The following is a 26630-nucleotide window of genomic DNA, read 5'->3' as shown; positions in this document are numbered from 1 at the left end:
CGAATACACCTAAACTATTCTTCCATTGTTTCTTTTGTCTATAATGCTTTAAAAAATTAACCAACATTTCTTGATAAACCAGTGTCTCAATATGCATACAACAATTCAAATATAAACATAAAAAATACCTTCCATAAAACAACATTGGAGAGAGATATAACAAAATACATTCATGATTAAGAAGGAGGTGTAGGAAGCAATGATGACAGTGGGAGCCTCTCCTTTCTAAGTTCCTTGACAATAGCAGCAAGTGCTTCAGGATTGACCCCAAGATCACAGAGGGCAATGAGAATAGAAAGTGCATGACGGTCTAAACCCGTGTCGAGTATATTGGACATGTGAAATGCCAGGTCCAAAGATTCTCGTGCACTTCTTGCAGCTTCAGGATCCATGCTTAAAGCTGAGATGTGCATATGATATGTTTACTAGTTCAGAATTGCAAAATGAAAACACCTAAACACATGTCAAAGTTACCTTCTAAACTACTATCTAAAACCTAAAGTCAATGTTTTCAAACCAGACCTGAAGTTGAACTGGCGAGACCCCAAGTCATGGTCCAACCGTCGGTAGAACCAGTTAATAACAAATGTAAAGCTAAACTTCATAGATAACTGATAAATGGCTATAACTTGTAAAATAAAGCACATAACAAATACACAAAAATCCATGACATATAATATACATTAAAATCCCATCGTCTAAAACAAACAACAATAAAACCCTTAAACAAAGATAAGTTTTCTTAATATAAATTAAAACATCAAACCTCATGTGCAGTCAATTATGGGTGCCTGGTGGATCAATATCACCACTACAAAGAACACAGCAGGATCAATGGGAAAAGTACTACACATAGGAAGAACAAAAAATGTTGAAGAATCACAAAAATGGGAACTTCGGTTCGATTCCAAGAGTACATGATTGCCTTATTGAAGTTGGAAAAGGCAATTGCCTCTTAGAATTGAACTGAAGTCCCATTTTCCTTACAGTCCTCCTAACTTGACTTACATGAGGGCTTCCCTTGCAGCCACTAGTTTAACAACATGTATCAAAATTAGATGATGCAACCCAACCAAGTAAAGTCAATAACGCTGACGATTTTTATCATGTTACAATGATATTAAAGAGTATAACACGTGAAATTTGATTGAACATGGTAGGAAGACTACTATTTTATCTATGAGTGATTTGATCTTTATTCAACATTTAAAAGTTCTATAAAATTCAGTTGTCACAATTATGCATTAATTTATTAGGTTTGGAACATATTATTCGTGTAGGTAGAGTACTTCGAATTCTAAGTGAAACACATTCTCAATCAGGGGTTCATGACATTGTAATGTGGACATTAATGTCACAAAAAGATGGTATGATGATAGGCTTACTAATTAAAAATTTCAAAAACTTATATGCAGATGATGTCCTCGACAAACTAATTTATGATCGAGGAAAATATTATTAAGGACAACAGACGAAAATGGGTTTCTTCAGGCCTCCCTTTTCATGGCGACTACGAAATGAAAATTAGTCACCCTGTAAAAAAAAATTACACATTGGATACAATTGAGTTCAAAGTGAATCCAAAAAAAAAAATATCATATCATATTCAATATGATTAAGAATATTGATCAGATGTGCTAGTGTAATTTTCTAACATTTTTAAATGAATTAACGCGATGAATCTCGCAAGAATCATGTTTAAATGAATTAACATGATAAAACCTAGCTACAAAATTAGCGAGTAGAAATTATAACATTCTAATCATGCTCTATGAAGACTGAAGAGGACAATTTGTGAGTGAGAATTATTCCTTTTTTTTTTTTGTTCAGAAAATGGTTTTAGAGTGAGAATCTCCGAATAACATATAAGAACAAAAGAGTTATTATTGATGATCAAACACAGTTGAACTCGTCTCATGGAGTTACTAGGAAACTGCCAATTTTGATGTGAATCACAATCATGACAGTAAAAGGCACAGACTTTCTTGCAACATCATGGATGATAATGAAAAGATTAAGGAACAAGTTGTGTTGCTAACAATTGATATGTTACAAGTGATTTTGATGAATTATTAAAGAATAATAGCCACAATGAAATGAAGAAGTGGGTGTTAAGGTTTAAGATTCCTAAAGACAAGATTTTTTCAAACATCACGATTGCAAGGAACGTGACTCCTATAATAACGATAATAACGATATTGAAGAGAAGAAGATTAACGAAAGTGAAACTGAATTAGGGTCAATAATTGTTATGAATTTTGAATTGAACGAGCTTCCAAGTGATGGTTTTGAAGATGAAACCAACTAGTGTCTTTTTTTTTGTTATATAAATTGAATGAGAAATGATAATATAATTTGTGTTCCATACCCTTAATGTTGTCATGTAATTTTCCTTATTGAGAATTTTTATTATTATGCCGTTTGTATTTTGTATACTGCTCAATAATACGTGTGATATTATAATTTAAAAAACTATCAAAAAGGCAAATTTAAATAACAACATCATGGCTATCCCACACAAAAATCATAATATTATTCGTAACAAAAAATATAAACAAAAAAAGAGATGATAATTGGTTTCATATTCAAAAGCATCACTTGGAAGATCATTAAAATCATAATTCATAACATGTATTGATCCGAATTAAGTTTCACCTTCATTAATCTTCTTCTCTTCAATATGGTTACAAGAGGCAATTCCTTGCAATCTTGAGATGTTCGAAAAATCTTATCTTTAGAAATTTTGAAACTCAACGCCGAATTGTTCTTTTCATTGTGGCTATCATCCTTCTATGATTCATCATCACTCGTAACATGACTAATTGTTAGCAGCACACTTCCTTCATCTTCTCTTTACCATATATCATATTGCAAGAAAGCTTTTGTATTTAACCGCCACGACAGGTGTTGAGGTTCAAGATTCCTAAAGACAGATTTTTCAAACATCACAAGATTGCAAGGAACATGACTCCTCTAATAATGATATTGAAGAGAAGAAGATTAACGAAAGTGAAACTGAATTAGGGTCAATAGTTGTTATGAATTTTGATTCGAATGAGCTTCCAAGTGATGATTTTGAAGATGAAACCAATTAGTGTCTCTTTTTTGTTTATGTTTATTGTATGAGAAATGATAGCATGATTTTTGTGTGGGATACCTTTGATGTTGTCATGTAATTTTCCTTATTGAGGATTTTTAGTTATAATATATTTATGGATTATTAAGCGGTTTTATTATGTATTTCATAAAAGGCTCAATAATACATGTGATATTATAATTAAAAAAATTGCCAACAAGGCAAATTACATAACAACATCAAGGGTATCCACACAAAATCATAATATCATTCCTAATAAAAAATATAAACTAAAAAAAGACGCTAAATGGTTTCATATTCAAAAACATCACTTGGAAGCTCATTAAAAATTCATAACATGTATGGACCCGAATTAAGTTTCACTTTCATCAATCTTCTTCTCTTCAATATCGTTATTAGAAGCGGTTCCTTGCAATCTTGAGATGTTTGCAAAATCTTGTCTTTAGAACTCTTGAAACTCAACGCCGACTTGTTCTTTTCATTGTTGTTATCATCCTTCTATGATTCATCATCACTGGTTACATGACCACTTGTTATCAACACACTTCCTTCCTTTATCTTCTCACTATCATATTGCAAAAAGCGTAATTCACAAACATTGGCAATTGATGGCTCATCACTCTTCTAATGTTCTTAGGGGAACCCTAATTCTCACTCTAAAGTCATTTTAGCCAGAAAGAAAAAAAAAAATGGTATAATTCTCACAAGTTCTCCTCTCGCTAAATTTGTGAGTTTAATTACTTTAAACATAATTCTTTTGATCTTTATCATGTAAATTCATTTAAAAATAATTAACAAAGTTCGTTTGAGTTTTACATATTAATATTGTTGAAAATCACACTAACACAACAAATCAATATTGTTAATTATATTGAAAATGGTATGATTCTTTTGTTTTTTGGATTCATCATTTGAAAGCACTTGAATCCGTTGCCATGAAAAAGGAGACCTCCATATAAGTGTTGACGGGGATTATATTCTCATAAATTAATTGTGTTCACAAGATCATTGCAAACAATCGTGACATTGATAATAACAATAATAATAATAGTAAAATTTAAGAAAATAACAAAATTCAATGCAGTGTTGCAATTGTGATTCACAGTACTCGGTACGGCAACAAAAAGTGACTCATAAAAAAACAATCAGCAATAATACTTAATTCAATTCAATGTTAAAATTGTGATTTATAAGTGATCGGTAGTAATTCTGAAAGAAAAGAAAGGATCAATCGATAAAACCTGCTGATGCGAAGGTGAAAGATGTTGCGGCGTGGCAGAGAGATTGCAGAATCAGAACCTATGCCAACTGCGAAACAGAGATGAAAGGCTTGGACGGAGCGGCGGTGGAAAAAAGAATAAGAATTAAAATTAATTTGAGATTTTAGGTCGCAAATTTTGTATTTATAGATGAGTTTAGGTCGGTAATTGTGTATTCTTTTAGGCAATTATTTTTCTCACCATACTTTCTTTGCCCTTAGTCTTATTCCCAGCATATTTTTGATGTTTGTGTTTATTAATTCGAACTAGAAAAACACGATTTAGAATCCTTGTAGTGGGTTAATAATCCAATATCACAAGTTTTGAAGTAAAAACTCATCAACTAGCCTAAAAATTGGATTTTTTTATAAGACATGGCGGAAACATCGAACAATGGCCTTAGGATGTTTAATATGATTCTTAAATTGGTTATCCTACACAAAAATGCTTAGTCTTTTGTGTTGATAGCAGGATTCAGATTATATAATCTGATATATTTTCTCATGAATTCTTAACATAAGAAGATGTATAGGGAGTTCGGATTTTATGTTTCCAAGTATGTTGTACAAGGAGTGTTCGTATTATAAAATACGAAGTACTTTTTTTTTTTCTTTTCAAATTTTATAATCCAAATTGGTGGAAAAAAACAATGTTCTACAAAAAAAGGAAAAAAAAAACTCACTTCGGATTATATAATATGAAAATCTTAAAGGCCTTTTTAAAATTGAATCAAACACATCAAATTAAATATATTTCCTCCCTTCCAAAACTCTCGAACCAAACGAAAGTTAATTACCTTTTTTTAATTAGCTTCATATTTGTTTAGGGGTAACAAACCACCTTTCCGCTCCCTTTTCACCGAGCATCACAATGGTGTGTGCTTCGTTTATTTAACATCTAAATACATACCTATGTTGTCAAACGATAATTTTGAGTTCTTCTAGAGAATGATGTTTATTAAAAGAATCTTTGTTGTTTATTTTTGCGGACCCAACTTAATAAAATATTTTAAAATAAATTAGTTTTGTTTAATGGTAATGATATGGTTATTTATAGAATTTATTTATTACAACAATTGAAATGTTGAGTTGAAGAAATTGAATGCTCATTAGATATTATTAGTTATTGATATCCAAAATTATAAAATGAACTATGTGAAATCCACTTAAGCATTTTTTTAATGACAAACATTATTATGTTATATGTTAGTATTTTTCTCATTAAACGAACTTGAACTACCCTAAATTTTTATCACCTCGGCTTCTTTAATCTTTAGGTTCAAATCAACGAACTTGAACTACCCTAAATTTTTATCACCTCGGCTTCTTTAATCTTTAGGTTCAAATCAGTTGAGTTATCCAACTTTTTTTTATACTTACCACATTTATCCAACCTTTGGTACCCATTTAAACAATACAGGAGTTCCTATGTGTCTTGTAATTGATTATCTTTTACTTACTTTTCTTTATCGTCAATAATAATAATAATCAATTATCACATTTAAATTTTAGATTTTTTAAAATAAAATACAACGTGAAAAAATAGAATTAGAAAACAAAATGATGATGTAAAGTTTTTTTATATAAAAAAAAAAAAAAAAGAGAGTAGAAAATGTACATAAACAAAGCTAAATAATATCAAATTTAATGAATTAGAAGGAGAACAGAAGATATAGTCAAAGTACCGTATGAAAAATCATATTTTTACCTAAAAATATGAAACAGTTATTAAATTAATTGATAGAAAATCAAGATTTCTTATAGAATATAAAAAGTAACAGTATATATAAATACAACAATGTGAAGAGTCTTAAGATGAAGTGGTGCTACTTAAATTGTGTTAACCCTATAATTTGTTGTTAAAATGACACAATTCATTGTTAAATGTATACTTAAGCATTTTACCAAAAAAAAAAAAAAATGTACACAATAGTGTCAATCGTACTGGAGGTAATAAGCATGTATATAAATGCTTCTATATATTAGATGCAGCAGAATGTGTGTGTATAAAAAAAAACTTTTTCAAAATAACTTATTCTAGAAACCATGCAAAAATAGAATTTTTTTTTTTTTTTTGAAGAAGCATGCAAAAATAGATTGAATAGGTTGAAAGAGTCTTAAGATGAAGCAGTGCTAGTTGTGTGCAATGCTACTAAAGAAGCATAGGTGCCACCCTTGTTGATCAATATGTCATGTTTTCCTTTCTCTTCAATCACTCCATTTTTAACAACTGCAATTGAATTTGCACCCTTTATTGTTGATAATCTATGAGCCACCACAATGGTGGTTCTGTCCACCCTCACTCTATCAAGTGCATCTTGAACCACTTTTTCAGACTCTGCATCAAGGGCACTTGTGGCCTCATCTAGTAGTAATATTCTTGGCCTGTTAACTATGGCTCTTGCAATTGCCACACGTTGCTTCTGTCCTCCAGAAAGTTGAATCCCTCGCTCTCCTACTATTGTATCATACCCCTGCATATGTTATTTTTCTAGAATTCAGAACCTCGTAAGGCATGCATCATAGGTAGCTAGTTATTTGAAATATTGCAATTCACACGTTCGTAGCAAGAGTTTTAAGAACAGGTTCAGCTCATTGAGTATTGTGTGCTATGTAGTACTGACACTTTAGATCAAAGACATGTCTAGTGTCTAACACGATGATTCTAACACATGCGGTTACACGTTTATTTTCTTAAATTCTTACTAATGCCTTCGTGTTAGAGTCAACATCGTGTCAGTTAGGACTGTTTAAAAAAAATGTATGGAACAGTTAAACCGAAGCGAACTCCACCATACCGAAAAAATCTAATTGTGACTGACAGTTCACGAACTGGACTGAACTCAGTTCGGTTCAGTTCATGAACTATCTATCATAGTTTGGTTCTTTTATGAGTGATTCGATTTTTAGTTTTTTAAACAGTCATAAAATTCAATTTGGTTTCGTTTTTGGTTTTCTTCAACAGCCCTAATTATCAATTAATAATAGCAATTTGGTACAATTAAATTCACAAAGAACTAGTTCAGTTTGAAAAAAGTACAGTTCGTTTTTTTGTAAAAATATTTTCCGTTTGGTTTGAAACCACTGAATCGGTGCACCGAACCTTTATACTAGTTTGTTTAGGTCCTGGATGAACCATTAAAGGTTTGGTTCATTCTTACCGAAGTAGTAAAAGTTCAGTTTGGTTTCCTCTCTTAACAGAACCATAAACAATTTAGTGTTTGTGTACGTGTCAATGCTTCATAAATTTCTGTAGTTTACCTGCTGCAAACTACTAATGAAGTTATGAGCATTTGCTAGTTCTGCTGCAGCTATAACTTCAGCCTCAGTTGCATTACCACCTTTTCCATAGGCAATGTTAGCTCTGATGGTGTCATTAAACAGCACAGGCTCTTGGCTTACCAGTCCCATTTGCTGCCTAAACCATTTAAGCTGTAGCTTTTGGATTTCTGTTCCATCCAGTTTAATCTGACCTGAATCTGGATCATAAAATCTTTGCAACAATGAGATCACTGTTGATTTTCCACTTCCACTTTCACCTACTAGAGCAACTGTCTGATTGAAACAACCAAACGTTAAGCTTCTCTCTTAGAAAAACCTAGATGGATTTTTTGATAGTGAATTCTTGTGAGAATTATGCACTAAACCAATATATAATATTTTTAATTTACCTGTCCTGAATGAATGGTCAAGGAAAGATTTTTGAATATATGAACATCAGGTCTGGTTGGATACTTGAAAGTGACATGATGGAACTCAATCTCTCCCTTCACATCTTCCAGTATCATTCCTGATTCATCACTGGTATCTATTTTTGATTTCTGATCAAGAATAGCAAATACTGAAGCAGCTGAACTTTTGGCTTTACTAGCTCCTGGAGCCATGAAGCCGGATTGAGATAATGCGACAGCTGCCGTTGTGAGAGAGAAAAATACCTGAAAAGAAATTAAATGTTTAATGCTAAAAGAATGTGATGAGCTCAGAGTTCAACCAAAGAGCACTATATCTGAAATGGCCTCCGAGTTGGGACCGTAACTTACTTGAAAAACTCCTGACATCGAAGTTTTGCCATTCTCAATAAGTTGGGCGCCAGCATAAAAACTGATTGCATAGACACAAAACAGAAAGAAGATTGCTAACCCAAAACCAGTTCCACTGACTAAACCCTGCCTTTTTCCTGTCTGGAATGGTACTACACATTTCTTCTGGTATAATTCCATCACTTTCTCTTCGGCACAGAAAGCAGAAACTGTTCTGATATTCCCTACTGCGTCGTTCGCTACTTGACTTGCTTCCTCGTATAGTTTCTGTGAAACATATTTAGAGCATAGAAACATCATGTCAAATGAAGATTAGTACAAATTTCATATAGAAACAAAATATGTACTAAATAAATTTAGAGACAAAAATGCATTGTGACGCAATTGAAGCACATTGTGTAAGGCACAAACCTTTGCGTCTGTGCTGAATCCTTGCATGGCCTTGATTTGAAAATATCCATTTACTAATAGTAGAGGCAACAAAACAAGAATGATGAGAGAAAGCTGCCAATTTGCCTGAAAGGAAATTACCAAGGCTGTAATAACTGTAGAGATATCTTGAACAAGCAAACCGAGTGCGTCACCAACCAAAGTTCGAATCGAAGCAGCATCAGTTGACAGCCTTGCACCAAGCGCACCACTTGAATTCTCAGCTTTATCAAACCATCCTACTTCCATGTGAATTATTTTCTCGAAGCACATTAACCGGATTCTTTTTATCAATTTAGAACCAGCTACAGCAAAAGAGTATGACCTTAACGGATGAAAAATGAAAGATGCCACGCTAAGGGAAACAAATATTAATGCCCAAAATTTTGAGTCTTTACGAAGTTCATCTGCAGGCTCAAAAAATGTATTTATCATTTTGGAGATTAGAAGGCCCAGAATAGGTAACATTGCACCATTTACTGTTGCTGCCAGAGCTCCCATGAGTAACACCGGGATTTCAGGCTTGTTAAGATAAGCAAGGAGAAAAAATGGGGCATCTCGAGTTTTAGTTGATGATGCTTTTGCTGAAGGAACAACTTCAGACCCTCCTACTAGTGTGTCTGGCATAGAATTTGATGCTATGAATGAGTTGTGACTACTGTTTCCAATCCCTGATGATCCGCGGCTTAAAGACCTTTGGCTTGACTCTCTTCCAGAGTCTACAAAGTTTTCTAGCTTATCCGAGTCATTATCACCAAACTGTTCTGATGAATCCTTTTTAATTTCTTGCAATCTAATGAGTTGACTATAAGCTCCATCAGGATTTTTAGTGAGCTCAGCATGTGTACCTAATAATCAGTTAGTAGAAGATATAAGACTGCTGCATTGCGACATACTTAGTATGCATGCATGCATGTATGTATTTATGTATGTATGTATGTATGTATGTATGTTACCTTTTTCTACTACTTTTCCTTCGTGAATAACAGCAATGATATCAGCGTTCCTTATTGTGCTTAGGCGGTGAGCTACAATGATGGTTGTTCGGTTTATCATAATTCTGTCCAGGGTCTCTTGTACTACTCTTTCAGATTCTGCATCAAGGGCACTTGTTGCTTCATCAAGGAGTAGAATTCTTGGATCTTTCAGAATTGCTCTTGCTATAGCAATTCTTTGCTTTTGGCCTCCAGAGAGTTGTGCTCCATGCTCACCGACCATCGTTTCAAGTCCCTAAATCAATAATTTTCCAGTACTAGTAAGGTAAAAAGGACATTTAAATTTAATGAAAAAATATATACTATAAAATAGTCTCCAGTATTGTGAAAAAGCAGAACAGTGTAGAAATTTTCACAAGATGGATAAATCAAGAAATGAGAGCTTACAAGAGGAAATTTATCGATGAAGTTAGCAGCATTAGCAAGTTCTGCTGCAGCTCGGATTTCTTCATCGGTTGCCGCATCCTTACCATAGGCAATGTTCTCTTTAATGCTACAAGTAAAGAGAACTGGTTCCTGACTCACTAGGCCTATTTTCTGTCTGATCCATTTCAATTGAAATTCTCTGAGGTCAATACCGTCAATGATAATTTGACCATCCTGTGGATCATAAAATCTCTCTATCAAATTTATCACTGTTGATTTTCCACTCCCACTTTGCCCGACTAAAGCCACGGTAGTACCACTTGATATCGAAAGAGAAAATGCATTGAATATTAGTTCATTTGGTCTTGTAGGATAACTAAAGCAAACCTCCCTAAGCTCTATGTCTCCCTGAATGTCATTAAGCTTTAGCCCGATTTTGTCATAAGCATCAATTTCCGGCTTCCTTTTGATTGTTTCAAACATCTTAAAGGCTGCAGCTTGTCCAGCAGAAAATGCTGTTAAGCTCGAAGTTGCTTGTCCTAGAGACCTAGAAAATAAAATTAGCTCATAAAAAGTGATTTATGTATGAGAGTCTAATCTTGCAAAAAAATAACTTAACTTGACTTACAAGGAACCAGTTAGTACTGCAAAAAATACACTTATGACTTCACCTCCTGTATAACCTTTCTCAAGTACCATCTTCCCTCCAAACCATACAGCCAAAGCATAACTGCAGTAAACAAATAAACGAACCGAACCGAGGCCTAAACCAATAGCCAATCCCTCTTGTACTCCAACTTTGTAAGCTTTAGCTAAGGATTGATTGTATTGAGATATAGCTTGTTTCTCGCCGGTAAATGATGCAACCTGCGCGCATTGGAGCAGTTGCGTCGTGTATCCTTAGTTAGAAACATGAAAAAGGAAAGGAAAAAAAGGAAATATTCTCTATGGAGGGAGTTGGCACACATACTGTTCGAATTGAACCGATTATCTGCTCTACTATAGTTGCTGCTTCAGAATATGCCGTTTGTCCACGGGATGCCATCATTGCGAAAGCAAAGCTCATTATGGAACCAGAGAGGACAAGAAGAGGAATAGACGATAGAAGGACAAGGGTTAAAAGCCAACCCAAGATGAATGCCACAACTAAACCTCCTAAAAAACATGACACATATTGTATGAATTTTCCTACCTGCAGAACATATCCACCAAAAAAGGAAGAATGAGTTATTATTATCTTCGAATTTTGTTATCATGGTTAGATCAAATGATGCTGCATTCATACCTTGTCTCCCATGGCTTCTTGAATAAGAACTGTATCACCTGACATTCTTCCAACAACCTCACCACTATTTGTTTCCTTGTCAAAGAAACTGATATCTTGCCTTAAAATTGCTTTGAGGTATAATGCCCTTATTCTTGCAGCCTGTCTCTCCCCTGTGATCATCCAACAAGACACCTCTGCAAAATTTCATGTATTTACCTTTGCTATTTTAATATTAATATAAATTATATTTAAAATTTTATGGTTATATTAAGTTGAATTATACTAATCTAGAAAGTTCGGCATGCTTACGTAGAAACGCTGCAAAAAAGGCACATGCACCCATGATTGCAAACTTGACAGACACCTGGGAGCATGAAATGAACCATGTTAAATTATGAAATGAAAATAGGAAAATTTGAAATCCAAATTGTTCTCATCAAAACTAAAGTTGATTCTTGTTGAATTAGATACCAACAAAGCACATACTTACTGCACAAATGAATCGATGACACTGATCGAACATAATATAGACAGTTGGAATGTGATATGACATAAATTTAGAATAAAAATTACTCTATACTTGTATGCTTCAACAAAAAGAAACCATTCCATATAACACTATTTTCACATCTTCCCTATAGAATATTTCACCAATGGATTAAATAGTTGTTACCTTGGAAACTTGATGAACTACTTGTTTAGTGCTAACATTTCCTCCAAAAGCATTAATAGCATCTCCAATAATTATAGTCATTAAAGGCATAGAGATTCCATTCCCAACGCCACTTATAGTCCCAACAAACATCAACAAATAATCCCATGAGTCTGCAAATGTGAAAAGCTTGTAAAAGGGTACTGTCTTATTGCTTTGATCCTTCACCTTGTTATTCTTGGAATCATGTTGCATGTCAGCCATTTCTTGAACATTTTCAGCACCTGCAGGAACTGGTGGATGATGACTTGTTGACCCTGTCATCTCAGTTGAAGCAATATCTCCATCCAAGCTAGCCTTGGCCAACATTTCTCCAAGAAAAACAACAATGAAACAGCTGCTGAAGAAAATTCACTAGTCTGAGTTAGCAACTCTCATTCAGCTATTCCATTAAGCCTCGTTTGGATAAATAGCTATAAGATGTTTTTATCAGCTATATCTTGGAGAGTTTATGAAAATAAGCTGAAAAATAGTTTATGCACATGTAGTAAGTTGTTTCCATACGTGTATGCCAATAGAGAAACTTAAATAAGTCAATTCAAACTGGCCCTAGAGTTACAAATGAAATGAGCTTTGATTTTTTAGATGTCAAAAATACAACAGCTACCTAAATTGGAAACTAGTTGACTTAAGCAAATTCAACAATAGAGATGAATGAGAATTAAAGAGTGATAGATAAAAATAGTTAGCAGGGTAAGTAGAAAAACAAGAATCAAACCTTAATGCAAACTTGATGTAGATATGCTTCTTGTCTAGAAAGCAACAGAAGAATGAAGGGAACTATAAGAATGAAGGTTGATGGAACACTTGGCAGTAGCCTAGCATTGCAAGCTAACTTCACTATCTTTAAATCATGAGATAAAGCAAAAGAATAATACAGAATTAGATGCTCATTGCCAAAGCTATCAAATCATGTATGGTTTAAATGCACCATGGAACAACATTACCTATTTCATATTATAAGGAATATATATTTATATTTAAAGTACTACACACCATCCACTAAAATAACAACAGTTGGAGGTTTTTTTTTGTGTATCTAAATCCTCCGGTTTTCACAGAAGGGGTTCTGATAATCCAAAGTTCGTTTGACAAGTTAATAAAGTCGGGTCAAAGATTATTTTAGTCAGGACTCGAACTCTGGTTTCTTTAACCGGAGTTCATTAAGCACTTGAGTTAAAGTGAAGGTTAAAATCAGTGATCCTTGAATTAAATCTGAACTATTTTTTATATAACAAAGTTGATATCAAATTCAAACATTAGTATGATTTTAGACTATCTGAGAAGGTTTTTTTTCTTTTTTTTCTTTCCGGTTATCTGGCACTTAAATGTTACTAGCTAGGAAACCTACATTAAGTTTGAGCAGAATCTCTAAGACAACTGCGGTTAATGTTACAACCATTTGTTTATTCTAAGGTTAATAATTAAATAACATTGCATTGAATGGACAAATGCATCATTGGTTATTACATTACACAACTAAAAAAATTAATCTTTAGATTGCATCCTCTCATTTTGTTTTTATTTCTATATCATTATCATTATGTTACTGATTTGACTAGAGAAACATGGGGACCGCATGATGTTTGCTAAATACAATTATGTTACGATTCTTTTTCCAAATAGCATTATCTTAATATAAGACAACAAATTTTCCTGATCTTATCATATAAATATAGTTATACAACGTACAATCTTTGTTCTAAATTGATATAACATCTGGTTGATTCATATAGTATTATTTGATATGGTACGATAGCTATGTGTAGCATATTTAAAGGAGGAAGCTAACAAAAGAAAAATGGTAGAGACCTACGATAAAAATATACAGTAGGACAGCTGAGCCTAAGAGTCAACCCTGTTGGAGAATATGAAATTATAGGTTGATTGAATACAAAAAGTTTATGCTTGAGTGAATGAGTCCAATAAGTTTATGCTTTGTGGGACAAAATTGTTACTCCCAAACTTGTGACCAGTCAATTCACACTCATTATTAGGAACCAACTTTCCTCATCCTACATGTATTTTTGGAACTGTACTTCAGATCCATATTTTTTTTGGGACGGTACAAAATGTATATATATAGAGGACATTTTAAATAAGAGGACTTTTTAAATGAGATGGTGGGAGGGTGAAACTGTGATCATTGGATTAGTTAGATGGTTGTAATTAAAAGAGAGGTTTAATGAGTCACATGACTCTCTTTTCATCAATTTCACCGCGCGTTGCTTTCTCTCACCTCACGCGATTTCTGAAAATTCTCCTTTCTTCATCGTTTCAGCACCATTCTTTCTTTAGTCATTGTTCTACTCCAAAAACAGTCATTTTGGCGATATCTCGACAACCACTTCTCAATTTCGGTTATTAACAGGTTGGAAATTGTTTACCCTAATTTGATTCACATTTTTCCCAATTTAATTCAATACCCCAATTTTTTATATCTTGTTCTGTTGCGACTTTAAGAATCCTTTTCAGCATTTTGGGTGTTGTTATGCTTGGAACCTTGATATACACCTGATGGTTCTCCTTTCCGTACAGCTATTGACTCCGTAAGTGCTCATATAAGCATGAACTGCGTGAATGGAGCATACATTTTCTTCTTGTTAAAAGGAACATTCCTCTCCCATTATATACTTCTTTTAGTAGACATAGATTGTGGTGTGGACAATATTGAATTTGAAAGTTGTGATTTATTAAGTGCTTTTCATTCTTCATTTTCCTAATTAAATTATTCACCAAAGCAACACATGTACTTTCTGTGTGTCATTCAAGTATACATTTGCAACTTTGTCATGCTCATCTGAGTAAGTTTCAGCACTGCTTCTGCTTGTGGCAGTCCCTTTTTGTTAATTTTAAAGAGAAATTAACTAGCTAGTTGTAATATATGTACTTGTTGTTGCCTAATTTTATTAAAAAAGTTTTATAATTAGAGATAGAGGGAGTAAAATGCTTGATTTTTGTTATACTGATTCAATGTCATTCAAAAAAACTATTAACTACTTTTTGAATTTATGTAGATTTAGGTTCAATTTTCAGTGGATAAGATGACGACCATGTGAGAAATGCTCAAGCATGGATGCTTCTCAAGGAAATTTATATGCTAGAACAAACAGAGAATAAGAACTTGAAGAATAAGAAAAAATAGATTTTATGTGTTGTTGTGTTTAACAGCAGTCCTGTGCAAAGTTGCAGTTTTTCTGTGATGCCACTGCAGTTGCGGTTTGGTGTTGTGTTTGGGAGGCCCTCTAGCGTGTTTTGGAGTTGCTTCTGGCTGGCTTTTATTGCTATTTTGGTTTCTGTTATGTTAAGGTAGCAGGTTTCCAGGGGTTTTTTTTGGTGAGTTTTGATTTTGGTGGAGAGGCACCCTTTGTTTTAGGCCCTCCTTAATTGTACTCTTTTTGCAACATCAAATGTAATTTCTATTTTGTGTATTTGTGATGTAATTCACATTTGTATTGATGTGATTCACATTTGCATTGTAAAGCAAATTATATACTATATGAAATAAAATTGGTATTCATTGTTGGTTATACTTTGGAGACCATAAGGCCATTTACACGGCATTATAGTTAATGGAACGAAATAAAATTGGCATTATATTTTGTTGGTTATACTTTCTAGTTGACAGTGGCACAAAAACATGAATGAAACATGACTGTGGAACAAAATACAGCTGCTGATAAAACCGCAAAACTGTCAGCCACCAAAACACACAAAAATGCTGTTATTTTATTCTAGTTCATTTTGACATAAAAATAGACATTTTGTTATGAGCTGCATAAAAGTAGGCACATCATAATAATAGGAGTGATACTTGGTAACTGAAATTCTACATTCACCAAAATAAATTACTGATACAAAATTAAAATTTTGCATTCACCAAAATAAGTTACTGATACAAAATAAGCTAGCATGATCACAAATTGTAATTCTGCATTACAATTTTAAGTTATTGATACAAAAATATGCAAGTATGATCACAAAACTAAACTTTCAAATCATATCATAAAGAATAAGAAGTGTCATTCATTCTTCTATGTTATTCATCTGGTTTGTCTAACTTCCTTCATCCTTTTTCTATGCCATTCTTCCAATCCTAAAAACATCAAGTAAAAATATGAGCACAAAAAGATCAAAACAAGTGCACCATAAACATGAGCACAAAAAATATCAAAATAAGTACATTTTGAAAGGGGCTTCTTACCAAAATAATGGAGATGATCTTTGGGGACAATTGCGGTGTCATGATGCACATACTCACCGCATGCCAAACCCACCATTGAACAGCAGTAAAACCAACAAGAAAATAGAAAGAAAAAAAAAAACTAGCTAATACACACCCATATATAAACCTAATATCATCCCATGAAAAGAAAAAAAAAGTTACGTAACTCAATAGTTGAACATGAGGAGATATAATAAGGCAAATGAAACTTCATAGAAAAAAGATATATTTTAGGGATCGATAGTTGAATATGATTAATAGTTAGATGACAAATGAATTTAAGTCATATTAATTATAATATACCTGAGGAATTTGAAAAGAAGTCGATGTATCTTTGTCCATGAAGAATGATGAACGTAACTCAATAGAAGTGCAAGTTGTCCAAATCAAATTGATGTATCTTTATCCATGAAGTGTAACGTTTGGTTGTATTTGGTTGGAAGAAGTAGTGATGGTTTCTGCAGAAAGAGAAAGGTTTTACGTTGAATAGGAATACTAGCAACACTCTCTTTTGAGCACTCTCTCTAGCACTCACTCTTTTATTGGGTGAAATCAATGTAGGACCTACATTTTGAAAATGAAACTCACATAAAGTGATGGGACATACATTGATTTCATCTAATAAATGAGTGAGTGCTCAAAAGAGAGTGTTGCTAGCATCCTCTTACGTTGAATGAAGGGAAAAAGATGGAATAAGAAATTAACGTTTTGAGGGAAGCCTGTGTTTTGTTTAATTGCTCAGTAAATTAGTGTCACGTGACCTACTAATGTGAGAATTAAATCACAGCCATCTCAATAATCCAAAGGCCACAGTTTCATCCTCTCACTCTCTCATTTAAAAAGTCCCCTCATTTTTTTTTTGAAAGAAAAAAAGTCCTCAAATTTGAAATGTCATATATATATATATATATATATTGAGTTTATACATTTGAAATGATATTTGAGAAGGTAAATTCTTAGATATGTTGTGGTTTGGTTGAATACCGATATATTCAAATAAAACTTGTTTAATATTTGAATTTATTTTAAAATAAATTAATATAAAAATATAACATGACATTAGTTTATTCGATTTTTTATTTTGACAAGGCATTAGTTTATTCGATGAGGAGTATATATATTCAATCAAACTATATGAATACAGTTGTGTTCACTAAAGTATTTAAAATGTTCCTCTCGAATATGTTCAAAATGGTATTAGAGTCCATCAAATTTATAAAACTAATGATGTGACATCATTCAGAACTTGAAAAAAGAAAACACTAATTTATAAGTATCTAGAAAAGAAAATAAAAAATTCATTAAAATAACAGATATTACAATAAAAACATTAAAAGACTTTTCAAGCTTCCACACAAGAAAAATGATGATGTGCTTTTTAAACATATTACTATAAAAATAAAAATAAAATAAAAAAGTTAATTTGTTGATATCTATAAAAGAAAATGAAAAATCATTAAATAAAACAAGAGATATCACGATGAAAAACATTAAATATATTACTAATACATTTATGGACAATTCTACGGTGCAGTTAGAAAACTAACTTTTTAAAAAAAAAAAATTATTTTGTTTATCATAAAACTTCAATCACATTCATATCATTTTAACCCGATACAATAAAAACATATTCAAATCGATCTTACCTTATATGGTGCGAGTAATTCCGTTACGAATTAGCTGCGAAGATGGAGCAGAGGGTTCGAGAATGTCAAGAACGAGCAAATGGTTACTAAATGGATGTGAAGATCGATTTGATTAAGCAAGACGGTTTTAGGGTTCGAGAATGTGAATTTTGGAGAAGATGAATTTTGAAGAGAAAAGGGATTTGATTAAGCAGATGAATTTTGGAGAGAAAAGGTTTTAGGGTTCGAGAATGTGAATTTTGGAGAAGATGAATTTTGATTAAGCAAGACACTATGTTTGGTGTTGGAGCAGATTAATTTCGGAGAGAAAGGGATGAACAAAATCGATATGGAAAAAAAGATGAAAGATATAATGACACACCTTATTAGCAAATGTGCAATGCACCATATAATCTGATGTGACATGGATTAAATACACAAAAGCTCAATAATTGATCATAGGGTTAACTTCACCAGAAAAGTCATTTTTATGACTTCACCATAGAATTTTCTGTTTTTTAATCGATTGAGTATCTGTGCAAACAATTGTAAAGGTTAATATCTTGAGTTAGGTAGTACTACAATGGATAGCAAAACTCCTTTTAACATTATTGCATTCTTATAGCTGAATTCAAACATAAGACCTCCGATTAAATTGAAAAAGATCATTTGTCACATACAATTGCTTTTGGGTCCAATATTTTTTAAAAGTTGTCAAAACATTTTTTATACAAATTTACTTTTTCTAATACTTTAATCAATGTTCTAAAGATATTCATTAAGAATCTCCTAATTTATATATATCTTTTTGAACAGCGAATATTATTAATGGCCTCAATCTACTCAAGCTATTTTACTACTTAAAAAAGATATTTTCTTTTTTATAAAACAAACATTTTTTTGTCGAGTAACCTGACAACTAAAATTTCACCTCTTAAGGTGAATAGGTGAAGCGTCCGGAGTTTGAATATCAACCCCTTCATATATAATATAATGTCTTTACCAATTGAGCTGAATTTACGGGAACATTTTTTTTCGAGTAACGTAACGACTAAAACAAACATATTTACTATCTTACTAATCACGAAATTATAGTTATGAAATTAATTTTAGTGACATAATTTACATGATTGTGACAGAATGTTTTAGCTACCATTATCTCCGGCCAACCATGCTTCAGATCGGTCCACTTTTAGCATTTTCATGTTTTCTTTTGTTTTTTTTTATTAATAATGAATTTAAAAAATATTAATTAAAATATATTTAAATTTGTAAACATAATTAAAAAAAATAAAAATAAAAAAGAAGAGATATTCGTATGCATAAACCAAATGTTCAAGAGATTTAGGGCAGTGATTAATTTGGTCCAAGGACCAAATTTTAAACGATTAACAATTGCAGGGTTAAAATGCCAGGATTAGCAATTACAGGGACGAATTTTTAAATGCCGCCTAATTGCAAGGGCTAAACACATCAATAAGCCTATATTTTATAATCTATTTGAAATTGTTTTGATGATAATTATTTTGCTATGTAAAACTGTACTTTGTAACAAGTATTTGTACAAAGTGATAGATCCTGGAAATGTTGAGGCAAGTTGGTATGAGTCACTTGTTTAGAGTTTGATATATGCTTGCTTGTACACAATATTCTTTTCAACGGTACTTATTTAGCCTAGCTAGTTAAAGGAGTGATCAAGCATACATCTTGGTTATAAGAGTTATAATTTTGACATTTATATAAACATAAATTGGTCATTAAGGACCAAAAATAAAACAAAAAAATTGTGAGGATGAAAGCATTCTATTTTATTTTTTAGGGACTAAAATCAAAATTCGCAATATTTATAGGGACGAAAAACTTATTTAACCATAAATAAATGATGTAAATGAGAATAATATGAACATGAAACATTTTCTGAGTCAAAACCAGAAGATAGTCAATAAACAATAGAAACCTTTATCACTAATTCAATTTCAAGAAAAAGAAAAATTATTACTATTACATATAAATAAAACTACCACATAGCTTGGTATTTAAACTTAATTAACTAATCATGGAGGACAACATCACAAACATCTATGCATATAAGATAAAAGCATGAAAAAAGTTGGTGGTCTAGCTAAGATGTAGAAGCACTTGTGTGTAATGCTACTAAAGAAGCATAGTCACCACCCTTATGGAGCAATGCTTCATGTTTTCCTTTCTCTGCTATCACACCATTCTTAACTACTGCTATTAAATCTGCACCTTTGATAGTCGATAACCTATGCGCCACTATTATTGTCGTTCGCTCCACCATTACACGGTCAAGTGCATCTTGTACCACCTTCTCAGACTCAGCATCAAGTGCACTAGTTGCTTCATCTAGTAATAGTATTTTTGGATTCTTCACTATAGCTCTCGCAATTGCCACACGCTGCTTCTGTCCCCCAGATAATTGAACTCCTCTCTCTCCTACTACTGTATCATAACCCTGCATACATAACATGTTTTTACTAAGTACAAGATCATATACTCGTGCGACGCATGCATAAGTCAGTTACATTTAATTAAGGTTCATACATGATGTATAATTTAAATATAAGAGCATGAGAGATATTAATTGATATTATGATAATATTTAGTGACGTTTCAACATGATTATATAAATTACCTTTTGCAAACTACTAATAAACTTGTGAGCATTTGCTAATTCTGCTGCAGCTATAATCTCTGCCTCTGATGCATCTCCTCCTTTACCATATGCAATATTGGCTCTGATGGTGTCATTAAACAGCACAGGCTCTTGGCTTACCAGTCCCATTTGTTGTCTTAGCCATTTCACTTGAAGACTTTGGATTTCTTTTCCATCGAGTGTAATGTGGCCTGAATCTGGATCATAAAATCTTTGTATCAATGAGATCACTGTTGATTTTCCACTTCCACTTTCTCCAACAAGTGCAACTGTCTGATGTTTTTATTAACAATATAACCAATATGTTAGTTGTTTTGTTCCTTCTTTACATAGAATAGTTTGGACTTTGGAGTAGTTCATTAGAAAATTACCTTGCCACTGTGAATGTTCAAGCAAAGATCTCTGAATATTTGAATATCAGGTCTAGTAGGATACTTGAAATTGACATGCTTAAACTCAATTTCTCCCTTGACTTCTTCCAATGTAATTCCTGATTCATCAGTTGGATCTATGAGTGACTTCCTATCAAGAATAGCAAATATGGAAGCAACTGCACTTTTCGCCTTAGTTGAGTCAGGTAACAATGACCCGGATTGAGATAGTCCTATAGCTGCCATACTTAGAGCGAAAAAGACCTGCACATTAGGAAGCAAAAAGCTCAATGCTATAAAAATTAGCTCAAATAATGTACCACTTGTTACAGTAACGAACATCTTGACCCAACACTTTGGATGATAAGTATATTATTATGGAGAGTAACTTACACGGAAAACATCTGAGAATGAAGATTTTCCATCCTCAACGAGACGCGCTCCAGCATAAAAACTTAATGCATAAACTGAATACAACACAAAGAATGATATCCCGAAACCAAATCCGCTTACTATCCCTCTCCTTATGCCTGTCTTAATCGGTCCCTCACATTTTTGCTTATATAATTCCATCACCTTCTCTTCAGAACAGAAAGAAGCAACTGTTCTTATACTCCCTACTGCATCATTCGCCACTTGACTTGCTTCCTCATACAACTTCTGTTCATTGAAAAGAATATCAGTAAGTATTTAGAACATAGATAAAGCTAAGTCAAAAATGCATTTAGAGATCATGATTGTATTGTAACAATATTCATGATCATGAAGTAATTTTCTTACATCTTAGTATGATGCCAAAAATTGAACAAAAATATTTATCTGATTACTATTGGATTAATTTGAAAACACATTTTCAGATTCATTTACAATATTAATCGGTTAATGGAAATCAAGATCAAGAACAAACCTTTGAATCATTGCTGAACCCTTTCAAGAATTTCACTTGCAAAAATCCATTAAGTCCTAGTAGAGGCACCAAAGCAAGGATTATAAGTGCAAGCTGCCAGCTAGCTGTAAAAGCAATTACCAAGCCAGCTATAGCTGTTGCAATATTTTCAACCAGCAAACCGAGTGCATCACCAACCAAAGCTCGAACTGAAGCTGCATCTGTAGAGAGCCTTGCTCCAATTGCGCCACTTGAATGCTCAGCTTCATCAAACCAGCTCACTTCCATATGAACTACCTTCTCAAAACACATTTTCCGGATCCTTTTGATCAACTTACCTCCAGCAATGCCAAAAAAGTAGAATCTACATGGAAAAATGAATAACGATGCCACAGCGAGCCCAACAAATACTAGCGCCCAAACTTTTGAATCGTGACGAAGTTCGTCAGCTGGCTCGTAGAAAATACTAATCATTTTCGAAAGCAAGAGGCCAAAAATTGGTAATATTACACCATGCAACACTGCAGCTATAGTTCCTATAAGTAAGACAGGAATCTCGGGCTTGTTTAAATAGGCCAGGCGATAAAGTGGAACTTCTGGTGGTGAAGAAACCGTTGAAGGAGGAACTTGTGGTCCACCATCTGCAATTTCTGAGAAGCCAACTGGTACAGTTGGCACAACATGTGATGCTGAGAATGAGTGACGACCGCTGTTCCCACCTCCAGATGACACTTGGCTTAAAGACCTTGAGGAGAGAGATCTTTGACTCGATCGTCTTTCAGATAGCACTATACTGTTTGACTTGTTTTTGTCATTGGTAACATTCTGTTCTGACCCCCTCATTTCTTGCAGCCTAATAAGCTGCCTATAGGCTCCATCAGGATCCCTTGTGAGCTGAGCATGTGAACCTGATCAATTGAAAATATAAGAATGCAATGAGGTATATAATAAACATTCAGTTTGATTTCTATTAGATCAGAATATGTGTATATACCTCTTTCAATTATTTTTCCTTGATGAATAACGGCAATGGTATCAGCATTCTTTATTGTACTCAAACGGTGAGCTACAATCACAGTTGTTCGGTTTACCATTACTCTATCCAATGCCTCTTGTACAATTCTCTCAGATTCAGCATCAAGCGCACTTGTAGCTTCATCGAGAAGTAATATTCTTGGATCTTTCAGAATCGCTCTTGCTATTGCAACTCTCTGCTTTTGTCCCCCAGAGAGCTGAGTTCCATGCTCACCAACCATTGTGTCTAGTCCCTAAGATCATTATCCATAATTTTACAAACATTAAGTCAAAAAAGACCGTGTTCGATATGAAGGAACAGAATATTTCAAACTGCTAAACATGAATTTATTGTGCAGTTTATACATTTAAATAGATTTAACAGTTCACCTGAGGAAGTTTATCTATAAATTTGGCAGCATTAGCAAGCTCGGCTGCAGCTCTGATTTCTTCATCAGTAGCACCATCCTTGCCATATGCAATGTTCTCTTTAATGCTGCAAGTAAAGAGAACAGGTTCCTGGCTGACTAGGCCTATTTTCTGTCTGATCCATTTCAGTTGAAATTCTTTGAGGTTGACACCGTCAATGAGAACTTCACCAGCCTGTGGATCATAAAATCTCTCTATCAAACTGACAACTGTGGATTTTCCACTCCCACTTTGCCCTACCAAAGCTACAGTAGTCCCACTTGGTATTGTTAGAGAAAATCCATTGAATATCAGTTCATCTGGTCTTGTAGGATAACTAAAGCAAACCTCCCTAAGCTCTATGTCTCCACGAATGTCATCAAGCTTTCGCCCGGTTGTGTCGTAAGCATCAATTTCGGGCTTCCTTTTAATCGTTTCGAACATTTTAAATGCCGCAGCTTGTCCTGCAGCAAAAGCACTCAAGCTTGGAGATGCCTGTCCTAGAGACCTGTAATTGGAAATAGAAATATACTTAGGAAAGTAAAACATGTTCTCCGTCTTTAACAAAATATAAGGAAAAAAAGTGCATGTATTTGGGCCAGATTGTAAATTCTCAGATAGATGAAGAATGTAAATTTAGAAATTATAAGCTCGAGTGAAGAAAAGGAACAAAAAACTTACATGGAGCCAGTCAATACAGCAAAAATTATAGTCACAACTTCCCCTCCGGTATATCCTTTCTCTATTACCATTTTTCCACCAAACCATACTGCTAAACCATAACTAGCAATAACAACAAAGTAGAGTGAACCAAACCCTAAACCAGAAGCTAGTGCCTCTTTTACTACAGTTTTGTAAGCATCAATTAAGGACTGATCATATTTAGCTATGGCCTGTTTCTCTCCGGTGAACGATGCAACCTGCATCAGAAAAATAGAAGTCATCTAAAAATCTGCAATAAAAAAAAGAAAAAAAAAAAAGTTCTTTCTGGAAGTTTGCATACAGTTCTAATAGAGCCTATTGTCTGTTCTACAACAGTTGCAGCTTTAGAATAAGCTGCTTGTCCACTGGATGATGCTTTTGAAATAACCATACTCATCATTGCACCCGACAAGACAAGAAGTGGAATACAAGACATCATGACAACAGTTAAAAGCCATCCCTTGATGAATGCTATCACAAAACCTCCAAAGAAAGTAGCCATTAACTGTATAAACTGTCCCACCTGAAATCAAAAGGGGAAAAAATAGATTTTAGGATTTCCACCACTGGATGAAGCATGATATGAAAATGTAAAAAAACCTAATCACTGATTCAGGTCATCCTACACCTTACAAGCCGGATTTGTAATGATGAATTACTCTCAATAAAAGAAAACCTAATATTGGATTCGAGTCTATCAACCCAGACCAGCCACCATATTACCCATGCACCAAAAGTGATGACTGATGAGCGTGACCGTTGAACCATCCACTATCAGGCCACTAGGGTCATGCTCCAGATGTCCAATATAAAATCCTTTATAACAAAAACAAGATTTTCGCTAAATTCTTTTTTTTTGGTACTCATAGAAAAACAAAATGATGATGATGATGATTTATGACTTGTATGGTGGTTCATTAATACCTTCTCACCCATGGCATCTTGAATAAGAACAGTATCACCAGACATTCTTCCAACAACCTCTCCAGTATTAGTTTCCTTATCAAAGAAACTCACATCTTGCCTCAAAATTGTTTGGAGGTATAAGCTTCTGATTCTTGCAGCCTGTCTCTCACCGGTAATCATCCAGCAAGTCAACTCTGATACATATAAAAAATGGCTTCTTTTAGATTGTAATGAACCAAACTAATACATTAGATTGTAAGAACTAATAGATGAACTAATGTACTTACGTAAAAGAGACGCAACGAAGGTACCCGCAGCCAAGTATACGAATTTCAAGGACACCTGAACACAACAAGTTGTTATTAAGTCTAACAATTTTGATGTTAAAAATGTACACTTCAAGTTCAAACTAATATTCACGTTGTTCCTTGAAGGGTATATTTACCAACAAGCTTCACCAATTCTACTAATATATAACATGGTGTTTATAACACATGCACTTATCATATCATATAAGTGCTTATGTATAAAACATTTCTGTGACAAAAAATAAATTCAAACTATATTCATATAAGCTATACATTGTTTTCATAATTTATCATCAGAGCTTATGGAAATAAGCTAAAAACAGCTTATGGTCATAATTTATTTACATAGGCTCTCACAAACAGGCTCATGTTAAAAGGGATTGGTGAGGAGGGAGGGATATTGATTGGATTACCTTGGAAACTTCATCAACTACTTCCTCTGTGCTTGATGATCCACCAAATGCATTGATCATATTTCCAAATATTAAAGTCATCAAGGGCATTGAGATTCCATTCCCAATAGCACCAACAGTCCCAACAAACATCAATAAATGATCCAAAGAATCAGCAAATGAGAAAAGCTTGTATAAGGGTACTGTATTGGTGGTTTCATCTTTAGCCTTTTTCTTTTCTGAATCTTGCTTGCTGCCAGAATCTACAACTGGTTGAATACTTGCACCGTCTTCATCCATTTCTTTAGAAGAAGACTTGCTTTGCTTACAAACCCTTACACCAATGACTCTAAATTGTAAAAAAAAAACTGCAGAAAAAGCATTAGAAACTGGTTCAAGTCATTAAAATACAAAACATGAAAATTAAATGGACAATAGTTTCTTATTCCTAGTTTGTTGTGTGTGCATTGAGTTAGTGAGTGAAGAGAGAGTAATCAACCTTTTAGAACCAAAAGCTGAAGTAATTTCTTAGAACTAGACGTAGCAAGCAAATTTAGTAATGAATGAATGAATAAAAACAATTGTTAGTTAGAAAATGGTTGCCAACTTAAGTAACATGTCTTGTTCATACTATCTTATATAGTAGATAAATTCGAAACTACGTATGCAGCATATTTGCTTGGCCCGCAAGTTGAACTATACTACCTTTTTTCAATTATGTTATCTTGGATCAGTCATAGATCACTGGCACATTCAAGGTACGTAGACCATTCTTTTTAAAAAAACAATTTGCAAAAGACAAAACAACATTTTATTTTGAAAAACTGATTATAGGCATGTGCTCTCAAGTTTAAGTTGGCTTATTACCAGTGATTAAAAAAATTCGTAAAATCACTAAAATGCATCTGATAAAGTCCATATTATTATTTGCCTAAAAAACTAGTCCTTATTA

General features: G+C 33.4%; 3 protein-coding genes and 1 long non-coding RNA gene across 8 annotated transcripts; 1 reads left to right on the top strand and 3 right to left on the bottom strand.

Annotated features, from left to right (window-relative positions):
- Nucleotides 1-6: 6 nt before the first annotated feature.
- On the bottom strand, nucleotides 7-4616 carry LOC11438220 (mitotic-spindle organizing protein 1B). 2 transcript variants are annotated; one of them, XM_003609840.3, is made up of 2 exons: nucleotides 4339-4613; nucleotides 7-400 (listed from the first exon to the last, which is right to left on the bottom strand). In XM_003609840.3, the coding sequence occupies exon 2, from the start codon at nucleotides 390-392 to the stop codon at nucleotides 177-179; it is 216 nt and encodes a 71-aa protein (XP_003609888.1). In that variant the 5' UTR covers nucleotides 393-400; nucleotides 4339-4613; the 3' UTR covers nucleotides 7-176. The 2 variants fall into 2 exon arrangements, with proteins under 2 accessions (XP_003609888.1, XP_039689256.1); XM_039833322.1 differs by having other exon boundaries at nucleotides 48-1533; nucleotides 4339-4616.
- Nucleotides 4617-6165: 1549 nt separating this feature from the next.
- LOC11419569 (ABC transporter B family member 3) lies at nucleotides 6166-13116 on the bottom strand. Of its 3 annotated transcripts, none has more exons than XM_024782056.2 (13): nucleotides 12883-13114; nucleotides 12126-12504; nucleotides 11762-11816; nucleotides 11471-11646; nucleotides 11156-11377; nucleotides 10814-11052; nucleotides 10207-10732; nucleotides 9781-10054; nucleotides 8807-9672; nucleotides 8396-8662; nucleotides 8027-8290; nucleotides 7617-7910; nucleotides 6166-6829 (listed from the first exon to the last, which is right to left on the bottom strand). In XM_024782056.2, exons 2-13 carry the CDS (start codon nucleotides 12471-12473, stop codon nucleotides 6473-6475), a joined length of 3888 nt encoding a protein of 1295 aa, XP_024637824.1. In that variant the 5' UTR covers nucleotides 12474-12504; nucleotides 12883-13114; the 3' UTR covers nucleotides 6166-6472. The 3 variants fall into 3 exon arrangements, with proteins under 3 accessions (XP_024637824.1, XP_024637825.1, XP_024637826.1); XM_024782057.2 differs by having other exon boundaries at nucleotides 12126-12501; XM_024782058.2 differs by lacking the exon at nucleotides 6166-6829 and having other exon boundaries at nucleotides 7764-7906; nucleotides 12883-13116.
- Nucleotides 13117-14054: 938 nt separating this feature from the next.
- LOC112421422 (uncharacterized) lies at nucleotides 14055-15703 on the top strand. Its single transcript, XR_003011755.2, has 2 exons — nucleotides 14055-14535; nucleotides 14628-15703. It is a non-coding gene; the product is annotated as an uncharacterized lncRNA (long non-coding RNA).
- A 4211-nt stretch (nucleotides 15704-19914) lies between these two features.
- On the bottom strand, nucleotides 19915-26328 carry LOC11418583 (ABC transporter B family member 11). 2 transcript variants are annotated; one of them, XM_039833225.1, is made up of 13 exons: nucleotides 26176-26319; nucleotides 25700-26046; nucleotides 25266-25320; nucleotides 24997-25172; nucleotides 24374-24595; nucleotides 24052-24290; nucleotides 23353-23878; nucleotides 22943-23216; nucleotides 21970-22856; nucleotides 21456-21722; nucleotides 21063-21326; nucleotides 20671-20964; nucleotides 19915-20490 (listed from the first exon to the last, which is right to left on the bottom strand). In XM_039833225.1, the coding sequence occupies exons 2-13, from the start codon at nucleotides 25976-25978 to the stop codon at nucleotides 20137-20139; spliced, it is 3837 nt and encodes a 1278-aa protein (XP_039689159.1). In that variant the 5' UTR covers nucleotides 25979-26046; nucleotides 26176-26319; the 3' UTR covers nucleotides 19915-20136. The 2 variants fall into 2 exon arrangements, with proteins under 2 accessions (XP_039689159.1, XP_013458358.1); XM_013602904.3 differs by having other exon boundaries at nucleotides 20137-20490; nucleotides 25700-26027; nucleotides 26178-26328.
- Nucleotides 26329-26630: the final 302 nt, after the last annotated feature.

This window comes from Medicago truncatula, chromosome 4 (assembly GCF_003473485.1).
Source record: "Medicago truncatula cultivar Jemalong A17 chromosome 4, MtrunA17r5.0-ANR, whole genome shotgun sequence".
NCBI lineage: Eukaryota > Viridiplantae > Streptophyta > Magnoliopsida > Fabales > Fabaceae > Medicago > Medicago truncatula.
Note: the sequence above shows the minus strand (reverse complement) of the source record. Positions and strands in the feature narration are given on the sequence as shown.